At 33.3% G+C, this 15,948-nt stretch overlaps 1 protein-coding gene across 1 annotated transcript; it reads right to left on the bottom strand.

The window, feature by feature from the left end:
- Positions 1–2,345: 2,345 nt before the first annotated feature.
- Positions 2,346–7,718, bottom strand: LOC126725699 (methyl-CpG-binding domain-containing protein 11). The gene is made up of 2 exons (XM_050430534.1): positions 7,343–7,718; positions 2,346–3,301 (listed from the first exon to the last, which is right to left on the bottom strand). Exons 1-2 carry the CDS (start codon positions 7,421–7,423, stop codon positions 2,600–2,602), a joined length of 783 nt encoding a protein of 260 aa, XP_050286491.1. The 5' UTR covers positions 7,424–7,718; the 3' UTR covers positions 2,346–2,599.
- Between the last annotated feature and the right edge of the window lie 8,230 nt (positions 7,719–15,948).

Raw genomic sequence — 15,948 nt, 5'->3', positions numbered from 1 at the left:
ATAAACTCATATTTTGTATATAATTTAGAATTAAAAAATATTAAATATTTTAACATTTTAAAAATAAGATGGCCATTAATCTTTGATGTCCTTGCTATTTTTGCAAGCAAGTAACATATAAAAAGACAATGTAATCGGTGGATGGAATTGTAAAATATATAAACATAAATTAATTAATTAATTAATAAATAAAACATAATAAAATTTTATTGAATGGTATACCATTCACAAAAGCTATACTAGATATAACTTGAAAACGCAACTCATTTAGGGTGAGTTTGGTTCAACTTTTTGAAAAATTGTTTTTTCGAAAAAGTGGAGTTTCCAAAAAGTGCATAATGAAAAAGTGTTTTTTCAAAAAACTGAGTGTTTGGTTAGCACTTTTAAAAGTGACAATTTGAGGGATAAATTACCAAAAAGGACAATGTATATATAAGGGAGTTTATTTCATATTTAAATCAATATTGTGAAATTATTTTTTTCTCACCAATATTAGCTAATAATAACCTACCACTTAAGATTTATTGTGATAATTTATACTTATTTTAATTTGAAAGTACTATTACAATTATTTTTTTCTCTTTCTAAACAATTTTTTTTTTCTCATCAATATTAACTAATACTAACCTACCACTTAAGATTTATTATGAAAGTATTGTGAAAATATTGTGACAGTATTTCTCAATTTTAATTTCTTATTCTTTATTTTATGTTTCCCTTATTTTATTTTATTTTTTTTATCCATATTTCCTTCTTCTTCTTCTTTTCCTCTTTTTTTCTCCTCCACACACGTACCCTTAATTTTTTTTTCTTTATTTCCTTCTTTCCTCTTTTGCACTACCACTTCCTCCACACACGTGCCCTTACTTTTTTCTTTTCTTTTTTTCCTTCTTTCGTCTTTTTCCCTACCACTTCACCCTCCAGAACATTCCACACAATCTCCGCCCCTCTCTCATCCCTCAAAGTCTCTGCATCTCTTTTTTTTTTTTTTGACAGTTTGAAAGCTACAAGGAAGAGAGAAGATGATGATGATGAAGAAGAAGATGAAGAATTGAAACATAAGGAAACCCTCATCTCTCTCCTTAATTCTCAAATCTCTTAAGTCTCTGTCACCATTGGGTTTGTATTTGATTTTGATTTTGGGTTTGGGTTATGGGTTTTCAGTTAATGGTTTAATTTTGAGTTGATTTTCTTTGGATTTTGGGTTTGATTTTGAATTAATTTTGTTTTGGGTTGATTTTGGGTTGGGTTTGGGATGAGTTTTCCAATGGGGTTTGAGCTGATTTTAAGTTGTTTTGTGTTGATTTTGAGTTATTTTTGGTTTGATTTTGTGTTTGGATTATCAAATGTTGAAATGGGTTGTGGTGATAGACCGGTGATAGTTGGGTGGTGCTGTGTTTGTAGCAGCAAGAGAGGGCAGAGCAGAGAGAAGAGATGAGAGGCGTGAGTGAGCTTCAGGGCAAAGGGCAAAGCAGAGAGATGAGATGAGAGGAATGGGGGATAGGTGTGAGAACTGAGGAAATTAACATGATTTATTGAAGGGTAATTTGGTAATTGCTCGAAGAGTCCAACGGATAGCTGAGAACGCGCATGGACTTTTTCTAAAATGAACCTCCAGAGCTCCATAATGGCTTGCGCGTTCTCAGCCTTGGCACAACTTTTTCCAAAAAGTTGCGTTTTATACTGAGCCAAATGGGTTTTCCACTCCAGCTTTCTTCAAAACAGGCTTTTTGGGTTGAAATCGTTGAAACAAACAGGTACTTAGTAAGACAACCGAAATAATAAATTCAAAATAGGACTTTAATTAAACTATTATATATTTCAAATAAAATACTAGTTTTTAAGAAAATTCTTTCACAACAAAAGGAGCCTCCCTATCCTCATGAGTCATGATACCCTTATTTCTGGCATAGGACTAAGATTCGTGACACATACCAGAGTAAACGTTTTCCATGTTTACAAAAACCACATTTTTAATTAGTCAAAGTCTCATACAGTTGCCAAAATTCTAACCTTCGGGACGCTAGAAAATGTGATTCAAACAAGAATGCATGAAATGGATCAAGTACCAATGACCTTGCATAATCCTTGGGTAGGCCTGGCCAACATCATTGCATGTAACACACAGCACGACATAACCACAACTTTATGCTAACCTAAGTATGGCTAATAAAATTTGTTCTCTTATACACGGCCTTTTGAGCATGCTTTCCTTCCAGTCATTCTTTCATTTTTAAAGTTCTGGTCATATTGATCAGACCAATGCAAACTTAATATCTCCCCAAACACGAATAATGGGGCCAGCCAAGATTGCTACCACACAAAAAAAAATGCACAGACCGAGAGAATATAAAATCTAACCAACCATAAAGTCAAGGAACATGACGTCTTACAGTCTAAGATCTAAGTTCCTCCTGATTGTAACAAAAGGCTACAGAATCTAAAACCCTATTCTACCATGGGTACAACTTGATTCCCCTACATACAATGAAATCTAGCATCAGCAGCACTAAAATTACAGTCATCCAAGGAATCCAAAAGCTCAAAAACAAAAGGTGGAAGGGGTGTTACAAAAGGACTAATTGCTATGGAAATATATTCAGCAGCTCACTTGATTAACCTTGCCATTTCCAATCACCTCCCCAACTTTCTCTTTCATTACTTCCTCGGATGCAGATGTGATTATGTTGGGATCATCTTGCTTTGCTCCCCCATTTGCTTCCACAGTCACAGTATCTGGCCCATCTTGCTTCTTGTCACTCGTACCATTAGCTTCTTCAGCAGGCATTTCACCTGCTGCTGCAGCTGCAACATCTTGCTGTTTAACTTTATCCTCAGCTTGGGTTTTAGCAGCATCAGAAGCTTTTGCAAAAGCATGAACATTCATGCTTTCCTCCTCATCAATCTCACTTTTCTCATCTTCACTTCCATTCTCCACCACAGTTGCATTGGGAACATCGTTCTCCCCAGCTTCCTCTGCATATTGCATTTTAATTTCCCTTGGGCCTTCATTTTTTCCAGTTGCAGCTTCCGCTTCTTCGCTGTCCTTTGAACCCGAAGATCGGCCACGTTTCTTTGGGGGTTCACTCTCTGATGGTGGAGTTGCCTTGGCCTTCTCACTGATCCTCGCAGATCTCCTAGGGGTCTCACCAGTACCCCAATTAAACTCTGATATTGCAGGATTACCAGGGTGTGATTTTAGGTATTGCTCCAGCTGTTTCTTGCTATGGAATTCCTCCCCAGTAGGAGCAATGAAAACAATTTCATTCTTCTTCTGTGTACCTTCTTTCTTAGGAAAGAACTGCAGATGAACAGAAAGCAGAGATGTATGTTAAGAGTTATACAACACGATTTATGAGCTACAAACATGATTAATAGTACTTGTCCTGAATACTTCCCAGAAATGTGAATACAGTATTTTTTTTTAATTATGTTATGTCTCAGTTGTAATTCAGCATAAAGTAGAATAATATGAAAACATATACTAAACTGATAAGAGGGGGAAGAGGGGGCAATAAGTGTATTGAAACATGTTAAATCTGTTCTCAGCAATTCTTGTGTAGTTATTTAATTCTTGTAAAGCCATCCGTATATAATTCTATTGCACTATCCTTAGTGTGCCATTTTTATTTTTCTCTGTCACAAGATGAAAACATCTACAGGTTGCATCAGGAATGAAAACAATAAAATTATATCATAATATGGAAATGACCATCATAATATCTTAAGATACCAACAAGCATTTCTGGATGGAATATGATACAAAATGACATACTGTAGTCAGATTCAAACATGAATTAATAAAAGAACAACAAACACATCAGAATTAAGTAATCTCATGCTTCTAGTTCTAGTTAGCAAAGAAATTCATGTTGATACCAACAACTAAATTCGAACATCTTAATCTACTCATGCAACATGATTCTCAATTCTAAACCAGAATAGTCAATTGATTGGTTCTTACTACAATACATACATATAACAATTCATTAAATAATCTGCTTATGTATAATGTTTGTCTATTTATATTTTATCATACACCCATCATTTTCTGTATTAATTTTTTTATGTATATATAGATCATTCTTTTGGACATGTTTGACTGAATATATCGCATGCTAATTTTATCACGTAAAACTTGAAAACAATTGAAGACAAAAAAATTTGACATGAGAATATTAACTGAAGACTCAATCTACTTAAACCCACTTTTACAAGCAAAACAGCCATGTCCCAATGTCATTGACAGACAATAACTTATTGAAGCTTCAACTTACTAAATGAACCTAGAACACTTCTAACATAAAGATCAGGCAACATTCTCCTGGCTTAAAACCACAACCATTGTAAGATTATTATCATTTCGACAGGAAAATGAGAAAGTTATGAAACATGTCTAATCTAATTCACAAGAGAACATTAACCATTGGACCGACTTAAATTGGTTTGTTAGACCACAAGTTTTCAGGGAATATTTGCCAATCTTAACCATGGAGATTCTCCATTTACTTAAATCATACGTGTTGCAAGTTTGAGAAGAGTAAAAGACATCCACTCCACTATAATTGACATTTTAAGTTGGACAAAAAGGATTTGTCCGGAATAGATTTATGCCCGAGTCTTTTCTCTATTGATCAGCAACAAACTTTAATTTGACCATCTTAAACCAGGTAAACATACCATTCTACATATTGTAGATAAGCCACCAACTTATTCTTTCACTAAGGCCCACTATCTCTATATTCTAAAGAGTCCACAAGTTATATCAAACAACTCTGTCTGCAACTCCAACAAGAGTTCTAACACCAACTACTGGAGTGTCCTTAAAATTTTTAATATCAATGGAACATTGAAACAATGCAGAGCAAGCTAAAAAAATGATGGTGAAGTGATTTGATAAAGAACTACTGTTCATACAGAATTGCCCTTTACCAAGGGGGAAAACATCATTGCAAAGGCTGAGTAGAATGAAAACAAGAAATCAACAATCAGAACACCATCTAAAAATTTTGACTCTTATAAATTAAAAACACAACAATAGCTAACAAATCCAGGGGATTTATGGCCTGATTAGAACAGTTTTGCTTTTCTAATTGTTTTAAAAAATATATATATATGAACAGGAACAGGAACAACAACAAGAACACACAAAAACAAAAAGCCCTAACTTTTGAGAATAAGAATGACAAACTGACTTCTATTGTTTCAGTCATTAAAATGTGTTTGGAAAGATCCAAACTTTTAAAATTTTGTAAAAACAAAAAGTACAAACTTGGAAAAACAAGTGATATTAACCAACAATAAAACTTTTTTGAAAATAAATAGTAAAAAACTTGGAAAAACAAGTGAAATTAATAAACATTAATATTTACTGGTTGTATCCTTGTTCTAAAGCTACCATGCTTGAAAAACAAGTAATATTAAGATAATTGCTACCCAGAAAAAGTGTGAGAAAGAATATTATAAGCAGTGTCCTCAACCACTATTATAGCAGTACCACAGGGAACAACATCACCCTTCTTTGAACACTATCTACTGTGAACTATGCAACTGCCACAATTAAGTGGTCCTAGATGGCTCACACTTGAGAAACAAGAGCAGTCAAAAGAATTAAGAATGTTACCAAATATTCTAAGGTGAGCCAAAAAGAATATTTTCATTTAGTTTTATGTGCTGGGGTACAAAAGAATTCATTGCCCCTCATTGTACAGTCTCCATATCCTCAATACATGCAAAAATTGCACATGGTTACTAAAATTTATTTGGAATAAGTAAATCCATTAATCCAAAGAATCAAGAGTAAAAAGTTGTACAAATTCCAGCTGAAGAAATATAAGAACTGGTGCAGCTGGAAGACATAAATTCGCATCCATATATCACAGAGCATTCAAGGCATGCAGAATAAAGCATATTTTGGCCTTGAGGAAAACACAATTCTAGTGCTTTGATTTTAAATTATGATATCACCAAGCAGAAGAGCAAAGCTGGGCATACGTTTTTCACTTCAAATCATCGTACTAGAGTCTAGAATGAATTTAATACTGATCGACTAATCAGAAGCCAAGTCAAAATTTGAGGATCATGGCAAATCATACTGAGCAGCATACTACTATTTCTTACTACAAGATCACCTTGCATAAATGTTGTACGTCTTGATAATAATATTCTACCAACAGTTACACAGACCTAAATTAATTTTTAACAGTGACCTCTAGCCAGTAATTTATTTTTTACCATATAGACAAGAAGTTCTATAAATGCATATAATGTCATAAGCAGAGGCAATGAAACTTTCATACTTCCTCTTTCAAGTTGTGCACAGCAAACAAATTTTCATGTTTGTACGACAATCGCAGCATTTTTAAGTGTATAATTGGACGTCCTTCCAAAAACAACTACTACTTACCCCAAATTAGATTTCTATTTCCCTCAATTAGGTTATATCTTTTTTCCTCGTACCCCATAGCTTGATTACCACATAGAAACACACATATCATCACCCACAAAAGCAGCAGAGTTCACAAAGGATCTAGGGAAAAAATCCCAACACCAATATTAGGGCAATGAAGACATTGCTTAAGCCAAAAGGAGACTCACAAAATCAAATCAGACAACATCATAGCTGATTTGATTTCTAAATGGAGGCAGATATTAAACAAACCAAGACTGACCCTCTTTCAGGGGAATATGATGATTGAATAAAAACATATTCACATTTTCTTTTCCTCTCAAGTCCCATTTTTTATGCAATGCAAAATCAGAAACCAAATAAATGTATTACTGTCCCCTTCTGTCAAGGTAATATAATAATTGAATAACAAAATACATTTACTAGTAATCCTGAGAAAGGAGCAAACTTTAATGCATCACTATAAAATTATTAAAAAAAAGTACTTTACAAGAAAACCCTAAACACAAAATCACTCCCATAATACAAAATTCATCCACAAAACCTAACTTACCAAGGAAAAGAATAAAAATAAAAATGACTCATAGTAAGAACCAAATTCTAGCACGTAACTTTACCAACAAGCAAAATCCGACAACATTAAAAAGAACACTAATTTCAGCCAAAAAAATAACACTGTTTCTTTTATATGAAAAACAGAACTAATTTGAAACAAGCAAACCCAGATGCAAAAATTTTACCAATAGCCATAAAAGAACATATATTCAAAAAAACAAAGCTTTTTTTATATATATAAAAACAAAACACTCTATTGAAACAAGCAAAACCCAGATGCCAAAATTTAACCAACAAACATAAAAGAACATAGATTTCAAGAAAGCTCAAAACTTCAGTAACAAAAGTACAAATTTTTATATGTCGAGAGAGAGAGACCAGTTTCTTCCAAGCTGGAGGAGCTGAAAGCTCCACTGAAACAACCTCCTCTTGGGCTCCACTCTGTGCTTCCTTCACCATTGTTCACCTGCAAAACAGAGTACTCTCTCAAACCAGAGCAAACCCTTCACCTCTTTCTCTCTTCTCTTCCTTGTTTTTGTGTTTGTGGTGAGAAAGGAGTAACAAAAATCGTTGGGAGTGTCTGTTTTTACTTTATAAGAAATCTTATAGATATATACCTCTCTCTTTCTCTCTCACAAACCGTCACGTACTGCAATGAAGGAGGTGATAATTTTACCACGAAATTATGGTAGATTTTTTCAATTTTCAAAGTTTCTCAACCCGTCTCTAACGTAGTTGGATGTTTGGATTTTTTGTCCTCGTAATTACCACTTTTGTAATTTTATTTCCTAAAAAGATATAATTTTTTTTTTTTTGGGTTTGAACGGAATTTTCGGTTCCAAAATTTAATGTCAGCACGTGTCAAAATGGTTTGCGGAATTTAAATTTTAAGATTTTAAAATAAATCCCAAGACCACATCAGGTCCACAAATGTGGGGATATTGCACCCACCCTCTTTCCTGCCGTGTGAACTATATTTTTCTTTAGAGCATCAAATATCTTAAAAATTTTAGCATCTAACTTTATAACATATAACACATCACTTTATAAGAGCATTCACAGCAGTGGTGTTATATTACTATAATACTACAATTTAGCTCCACTGATACCAAAATTACGCTCTAGCAGTGGAGCTATATCCATTTTTTTTAGCTCCACATGAACAGTATAGATGTGCACTGTTCATGAGAGCTAAACAAAAATAATAATATATAATTCTAGCCAGGGGATTAAAATAATACCGCTCCATTTTTTTTCATTCTTTTATCTCTTTCTCACTCTATGCCTCTCTCTCACTCCATCTGAAGTCTTATCCTCTCCCCAGAATTCTCTCAAGCTCTCATCCTCTCTGTCACTGTGCAATCTCACCGTCCCGACCAGCCGTCCTCAAGCTGTCATCCTCTTTCTCACTCCGGTCTGACCAACCGCCCCAAGCTGCTCTCAAAACTCACCGTCACTCTCCTCTCTTACCATCACTCTCTCAAGCCCCCTCTTTCCCCGCCGTCGGCCCAACCCAACCATCCCAAGCCACCGATGACCTATTACAGAGATTTGGGTTTTTTTTTTTTTTTTTTCTTTTGTGGACTGCTGGTGCTGCTGTTGTTGGTGGTGTTGGTGGTGGTTGTGGCTGTGGCTGAGGAAAAAGATTGGAGATTTGGGTTTTTTTTTTCTTTTCTTTTGTGGACTGTTGGTGCTGCTGTTGTTGGTGGTGTTGGTGGTGGTTGTGGCTGTGGCTGAGGAAAAAGATTGGAGATTTGGGTTTTTTTTTTTTTTTTTTTTTTCTACTGTGGACTGGTGGTGGTGATGGTGGTGGTGGTTGTGGCGGTGGCTGAGGAAAAATATTGGAGATTTGGATTTTTTTTTTTTTTTCTGCTGTGGACTGCTACTGCTGGTAGTGGTGGTGGTGGTGGTGGTGGTTGTGGCTGTGGCTGATGGTAGAGGTGGTTGTGGTTGGTACTGTGGATGTTTTTTTGGGTAATATAATATATTATTTTATTATAGTGGTTATAATATTTTATTGTGATATTTATATTATTTTATTGTGTTGAAAATTAAAATAGATTCACTGCTGCAACATATGTATAGGTAAAATAAATAAAGTAAGTTTTAGTGGAGCTAAATAGCTAAATATTTAGCTCCACTGCTGTGGATGCTCTAATATTTCTTACATTAAGGGTTTATTTGAGATCCGCTTATTAAAACTGAAATTTTTTAGCTAAAAATACTATAGATAAAGATAAAAGTTAACTGAAATAGTATAATGAGACTTATGAATAGTACCAAAAATAAGTTGAATATTAAAATAAACTGGCTTTTTAATTTAGAGCCAAACTCACACTAAAACTTCTATTTTTTTTTAACACTTCATTTAAATATTCTTTCTTTATCATTTTTTATTCTCTCTCTCTCTCTCTCCCCTTTGTCTTTCTCTTTCTCAACCCAACACCGCCGGCCACCACATCCACCCACCCACCACAACCACCACATCCACCCACCATCACCGCCACCAACCAGATCCATCACAACCACAAACAACAGCAGAGGAAAAAAAAAAAAAAAAAACCCTCCGCATCCACCCACCATCGCTACCACCAATCAGATCCACCACAACCACAAACAATAGTAGAGGAAAAAAAAAAAAAAAAAAACCTCCACATCCAAAGCCACTAAATCAACCCAAACCCACAAATCAACTCAACACCCAGACTTCTCGACCTTCAACCACTACCTCTCCCTCACACACCTCGCTGACGAGATCAATAGCCGCACCACCATAACCGTCTGCGTTGTTGACAACGCTGCCATGTCCGACCTCCTCTCCACCCACCCTTCCATCTACACCATAGAAAACATCCTCTCCCTCCACATCCTCTTCGACTACTTTGGTGCCAAAAAGCTCCACTAGATCACCAATGGGACCTCCTTGGCCGCCACCATGTTCTAGGCCACTGGCTTCGCCCCTAGCTCCTCCAGCTTCGTCAACATCACCGACCTTAAGGGCGGAAAGGTTGGCTTTTCCCCTAAGGACAGCAACAACCAGATCAACACTACGAAATCAACCTAGCAGTGGAGAGAGGCATAGAGAAGGAGAAAGACAGAGAGAGGAAAGCAGTGGAGAGGCACAGCACACAAGAGAGAGAGAGAGAGAAAGAAAAAAATAATAAAAAACTCTAGCATCTTGCTACAATAGGGTGTCAAAGATGAGACTCCACTGTACTTGAATGCTAAAATATTTAGCATTTAGCATCTTTATTGTGGGTGTGACTTTATGATTTGAAGTGTTAAAAATGCTAAAAAATAGCATTTAATATTTATAACACCTTTGATGAGAATGCTCTTATGCTGGTGTTTAAAAACATTTCCACTTTTCCTTTTAAATCTTTTTTTTGTGATATTATGACTTTTGAGAATCGGTATTTTTTTATAGATATAAATATAATAGGATATTAGCTTACAATGTGAATTCCAAGATTATTATTGTAATTATCAAGTTACCATACTAATCGATTTTTTTTTGTGTTCAACCCCAGTTGAGTTAACTGAAGTATTGAACCTGTTGTGATATTTTGAAAATTGATTGGTAGCTTGGAAAGGATGTCAATTACGTTATGTTTGTTTCAATGAAAAATGTTATGTGAAGATAGTTTTGTGTGTTTTCAAGTGTTTGGTACAATCAAAAACTATTTTTAGCCAATAGAAAAAGTATGGCTTACTTTTAGAGATATTTTTCATTAATTTTTTTTGGAAATCAAGTCTATCTCACAGCAAAGTAATTAAGAAAAGTTATGAGATTATTTTTCAACTCATTTAAGGTTACTACCAAACATAGAAAAATGAGATAATTTTATGGAAAATACTTTTTGGAAAATTACTCATTTTCTAGAAACTATTATTGCCAAAACAAATAAAGCATTACTTTGATTAAAAAAAAATTACAAATTCAAATGAACTAATTAGATGGGTTAAAATCTTTGACCAAAGATTAGGAAAATGTTTGTGCATAATAAAGAATGGCAACAAATTATTTTAGTTTTTTTTAATTATCTATAGTTTGAAATTCAAGGATTTGAATTTTAAGTGTTTTTTTTTATTTTTTTTATTTTTTATTTTTATGGAACCTAAGCTTATGTTTGGTACCTGTTTTTTCTCCTTATTTTCTGTTTTTAAAAATAATTTTCTATTTTTGAGACTAAAAAACTTGTTTGGCAACCTAAAATGGACAAAAAACAAAAACTATTCTTAAAACTCAATTTGTGAAGGAAATTGAAAATATGCAAAAGGCTGTTTTCAATTTCTAATTTTCAAAAGTCAATGAAAATATGCATTTAATTTAATAAATTGTCTCATTTAATGAGTTAGCATTAGAGTCCAAATCCTAATAACAGCATATTTTAGTATTTTCTATTTTTTTCTTAAAGAAATTTTTTTTTTTTTAATTTCAACTAACCAAACATGTTTTTGATTTCAAAAATACAAGAAAATTGTTTTTTCTTTATATTCCCAAAAACAAGTTTTTGAAAATAGAAAACAAAAACTATTACCAAACACAACCTAAGTGTTTCTATTGAGAACACAAAGAGATGTCAATTGAATTACAAGACTATTGGCACAAATTATTTTAGTTGAATTGTCTTAATAGGTTGTCAAGGAAAACAAAATAAGGCAAATTACACTTCCCTCCCTTGAGGTTTGGGGGAATAATACTCATGCCCAAACCTAAAAGAAAAAAACACTCTCTTTCAGTTAATATTAGTGACAAAATATTCCAAAATTTAAAATATTCTCTTCATCAAAGTTTAACCATGGTTAGTAAAATAAAAATAAAAATGAAAAGAGCATATTATAAAACAAATTGAGTGGATTTTTTTAGTCACTTTTAATCGCACCTTACCAATTGATACAATTTAAGTTTGAAGATTCATAAAAATTTTAATCACACCTGTCACTAAAAGCTTTGGATAAAAATTTATGAGATAAAACATGTTGCTTAAAATTTTTAAGCTTTTATTATTAAAAAATGAGTTTGAAACTTTTAGAGTAACTTATCAAAATAAAAAACTTTAAGAGTCAATTTGGTTGATTGGTGAACAAACTTATAAAAGCTTATTCGTCACTAATGTTAAATTAGAAAAGCAGTTAAAGGACAAGCATATCCTACAGCCAATAAATTTGTGAAAAATTGCTACAACAAATTGACTTAGATTAGAGCTATCAACATTACACAAAAATAAAAATAAAAATAAAATAAATAAAAAAACATTTTGGGTTTAGTAAAACCTTTATGTGAGAGAATGCACTTCCTAAGGGGGTGCTCTTAAAAAAGAGATTTGGGTGCTTGTAAGGGCACCTCTCTTTTGGGTAGTGGTGTGGAGTTGCCATTTATTTTTTATACAAAAAAATAAGAAAAAATAAATACAAATTACATGATCAAAATATTTCGAATGTCATTGATTGAATAAAGACAAGTACAATTTTGGTAAATTAAACCTTACATGGCTTTGGGTCCTAGTTACAATCTATTCAAAAAAATACAAAGTTTTGGTCCTAGTTGCCATCTACCAAAATTAAAAAGACAAAACACTAATCTATCTATCCAAAAACCCTAAGCTTGGGGGTTAGGTTATGGAATAGGAAGGTGTTAGGCACCCATTCCACCCAAACCTAGTCTGGTCTTCTAGACTCTAATGACCAATATACTATTTTTACATGATATTGAATGATATGTTGAACATACATGACAAATGCTTTACAAAAATTGATTTAAATAAATCTACCTTGTGGATGTGCCCTCTTTTTAAAGAATATTCAGGTCTTTTTTGTGAATTAAAAAAATTAATTTGGTTTGTAAAAAAATCAGATCTGTTTTTATGTAAAACAAAGAATAAGACTTTGTTAAAAAATAACAAATCTATTTTAGTGTAAAATTAAAAAAAGGTGATTTTATCAAGAAAAATCATATCTGTTTTTATGTAAAAGAAATAATAAGATTTTGTTAAAAAGAATCAAATCTGCTTTTATGTAAAGTTAAAAAAGAGTGGTTTTATCAAGAAAAAAAATCAGATATGTTTTTAGAAACAAAAAAATAATTAAAAAAAAAAAGACTTTTTGAAAGAGGATTCACATTCATGAGGTGAATTTATTATGCATGCATCACGTATTAAAAAAACTACAACCTAACTTTCAATCCCTTCTTTTAAATTTCAAACTCTACAATTTTGTAACAAAGAAAGCTTTTTCTAAAAAAATTAGATCTGTATTTAATGAAAATACAGATCAGTTTTGAGTTTTTTTTTTTTTTAATCAAATCTGAAAAATACAAATAAGTTTTGGATTAAAAAAATTAGATCTGAAAAATACAGATTAGTTTTTGTGTTTAGAGGAAATCAGATCTGAAAATACAGATCAGTTTTTTGAATTTTGAAAAAAAATCAAATTTGTTAATACAGATCAGTTTTTGAATCTTTAAAGAAATTAGATCTGAAAAATACAAATCAGTTTTTTGTTTTCATAAAAGAATTTTGTTAGTCATTGCAGATTTTGAAACTTTAGAAAAAGAATTACAATAGACAATCACCTAAGCACATGTTAAAGAAAATTCTAGCAACATATTTAAGCATGGTAATTATATATCAAGAACAAAACATAATAAAGACATGCTAAACATATTCATGCATCAAACAATAAAAATTAATGAAAGAAGAAAAGAAAGAAAAACAGAACACTTCTTGCATGAGCGTGCTCTTCCAATGAAAGAATATTTTAGAATTCAAAGAAATTTGTTCACCTCTTTGAAGCCTAAAATACTTTACTTAAAAAAAAAAAAATGTTCCTAAAGCAAAAGTCTTCGGAACATCTTTAACGTAAGGGGAATTGAAAAGTCAGAAGAGAAGAGCCCCTAATTCTGATTTGTTTCCTCTATTTATAGAGGTTAGGATGCTTCAATGAGATTAGATATGAATTGGGACGCATCCTTATCTCTTTTAAAATCGAAAAAGATAGGCCTTATCTCAATTAGGGAGTCCCCAGGCCGTGCCAACAATTTGGGCCAATTAGCACTTGGGGAGTGCCAAATGGCCTTCTTGGGTGTCAAGCTCGAGTTTTAGTTTTAGTCCAATTTTGACTATTTTTTGAGGATTTTTTAGCTAGGAATTGTACTTAGATGCATTTTTAATCCATATTCTAAAAGTTAATCTATTTTTCCGGATATTCAGGCCTTTAAAGTGATAATTATCTTGTAAATAAACATTCCAAAAAGTCTTGATTATCCACAACTTCTTTGTTATCTGATTATCCACTTTATTTTCATGCAAGCATGTCTATTTTTGACACTAACCAACAACCAATCACAAAATTATTTAATTAATTTTAATTTTTTAGCTAATCAAAATTAATTTAAATTAATCATGCCTAGCCAATTCCACCCAAACAAAATGCATGCAAACCATGCAAACTTGATCATGTGATATCTTTCAATCTGATGGTCTGATTTGGAAATCGGACACAGTGTCGTGACCGTTAGAACCTCAAGATCATTCTTATGATATGCAATAAATGAATTAATGCATGTAATGCAACTCTAAATTTTGGGTATGTGAATGATCACTCTAGTCATAATGAGTGCAAAATCGAGTGTCTACAGAATGCCCCTCATTGAAAAAGCTTGCAAAGCGAATGTCAATGTAAAACAAAGACATTAATTTTAGCAGCCATGATTTAATTGAGGTTGACTTTTCAAAGATTACCTAGCCCTAGAACCTAAAACCTTGAAACATAGAACTAGTATTTTGCCGTTTTGAAAAGTGAAAATTGCAAATAGTTGACCTACTTGATGATTGATAAACTTGAAATGAATCTTTAAATCTAGAGTGACTGAGAGGCTTCTCTATCTCAATCTGAATCTGGGGTGGATTGAGAGGCTTTTTTATCTCAATCCGCATGTGGGGACGATTAAGGGGCTTCTCTACCTCGATCTAAATGGAAGGTAACCAAGAGGCTTCTCTACCTTGGAACCTGGGATGATTGAGAGGTTTCTCTATCTCAATCTTGAATTGTGATGACCAAGGGGCTTCTCTACCTCAATCTGAATGGAAGGTAACCAAGGAGCTTCTTTACCTTGGAACCTAGGGTGATTGAGAGGTTTCTCTATCTCAATCTTGAATTGTGATGAACAAAGGGCTTCTCCACCTCGATCTGAATGGAAGGTATCTAAGGGGCTTCTCTACCTTGGAACTTGGGGTGATTGAAAGGCTTTTCTATCTTAATCTTGAATTGTGACGAACAAGGGGCTTCTCTACTTCAATCTAAATTGAAGGTAACTAAGGGGCTTCTCTACCTCAAAACCTGGGGTGATTGAGAGGCTTCTCTATCTCAATCTTGAATTGTAATGACCAAAGGGCTTCTCTACCTAGATCTGAATGGAAGGTAACTAAGGGGCTTCTCTACCTTGGAACCTAGGGCGATTGAAAGGCTTCTCTCTCTCAATCTTGAATTGTGACGACCAAAGGGCTTCTTTACCTTAATCTGAATGGAAGATAACCAAGGGGCTTTTCTACCTTGGAACCTATGGTGATTAAGAGGCTTCTCTATCTCAATCTTGAATTGTGACAACCAAGGGGCTTCTCTACCTCGATTTGAATGGGAGATAACCAAGAGGTTTCTCTACCTTGGAACCTGGAGTTTTGCCTGCAAAAGACCTAAATTTGGGATTTGATTTTAAATGATGGGTGCCCTATTGTTTGACTATTTTTGAAATGTGTGATTTTCCTCTCTCTCTCTCTCTCTCTCTCTCTTTTACTTGAATTTCCTCTTTTGAAGGAAAATCCATTGATTTTTATGAAGTCCTTTGAAAATTTTTCATCATTTATTTTTTGAAATTTGTTCATGGAGATTTGTCCCTTGAAGATTTGTTCAGAAGATTTTTCCTTTTAAAGATTTATTCAGGAGATTTTTTCTTTTATGAAGATGTGTTCATGGAGATTTGTCAT

This window comes from Quercus robur, chromosome 5, assembly GCF_932294415.1.
Source record: "Quercus robur chromosome 5, dhQueRobu3.1, whole genome shotgun sequence".
Classification (NCBI taxonomy): domain Eukaryota; kingdom Viridiplantae; phylum Streptophyta; class Magnoliopsida; order Fagales; family Fagaceae; genus Quercus; species Quercus robur.
This window is presented reverse-complemented; position numbering and strand designations above follow the sequence as displayed.

Coding starts and splice junctions, on each gene's coding strand:
- LOC126725699 (XM_050430534.1), bottom strand. CDS start 7,423: ATGGTGAAGGAAGCACAGAGTGGAGCCCAAGAGGAGGTTGTTTCAGTG. Junction 3,302..7,342: donor CTCCAGCTTGGAAGAAACTG/GTCTCTCTCTCT, acceptor GTTCATCTGCAG/TTCTTTCCTAAGAAAGAAGG.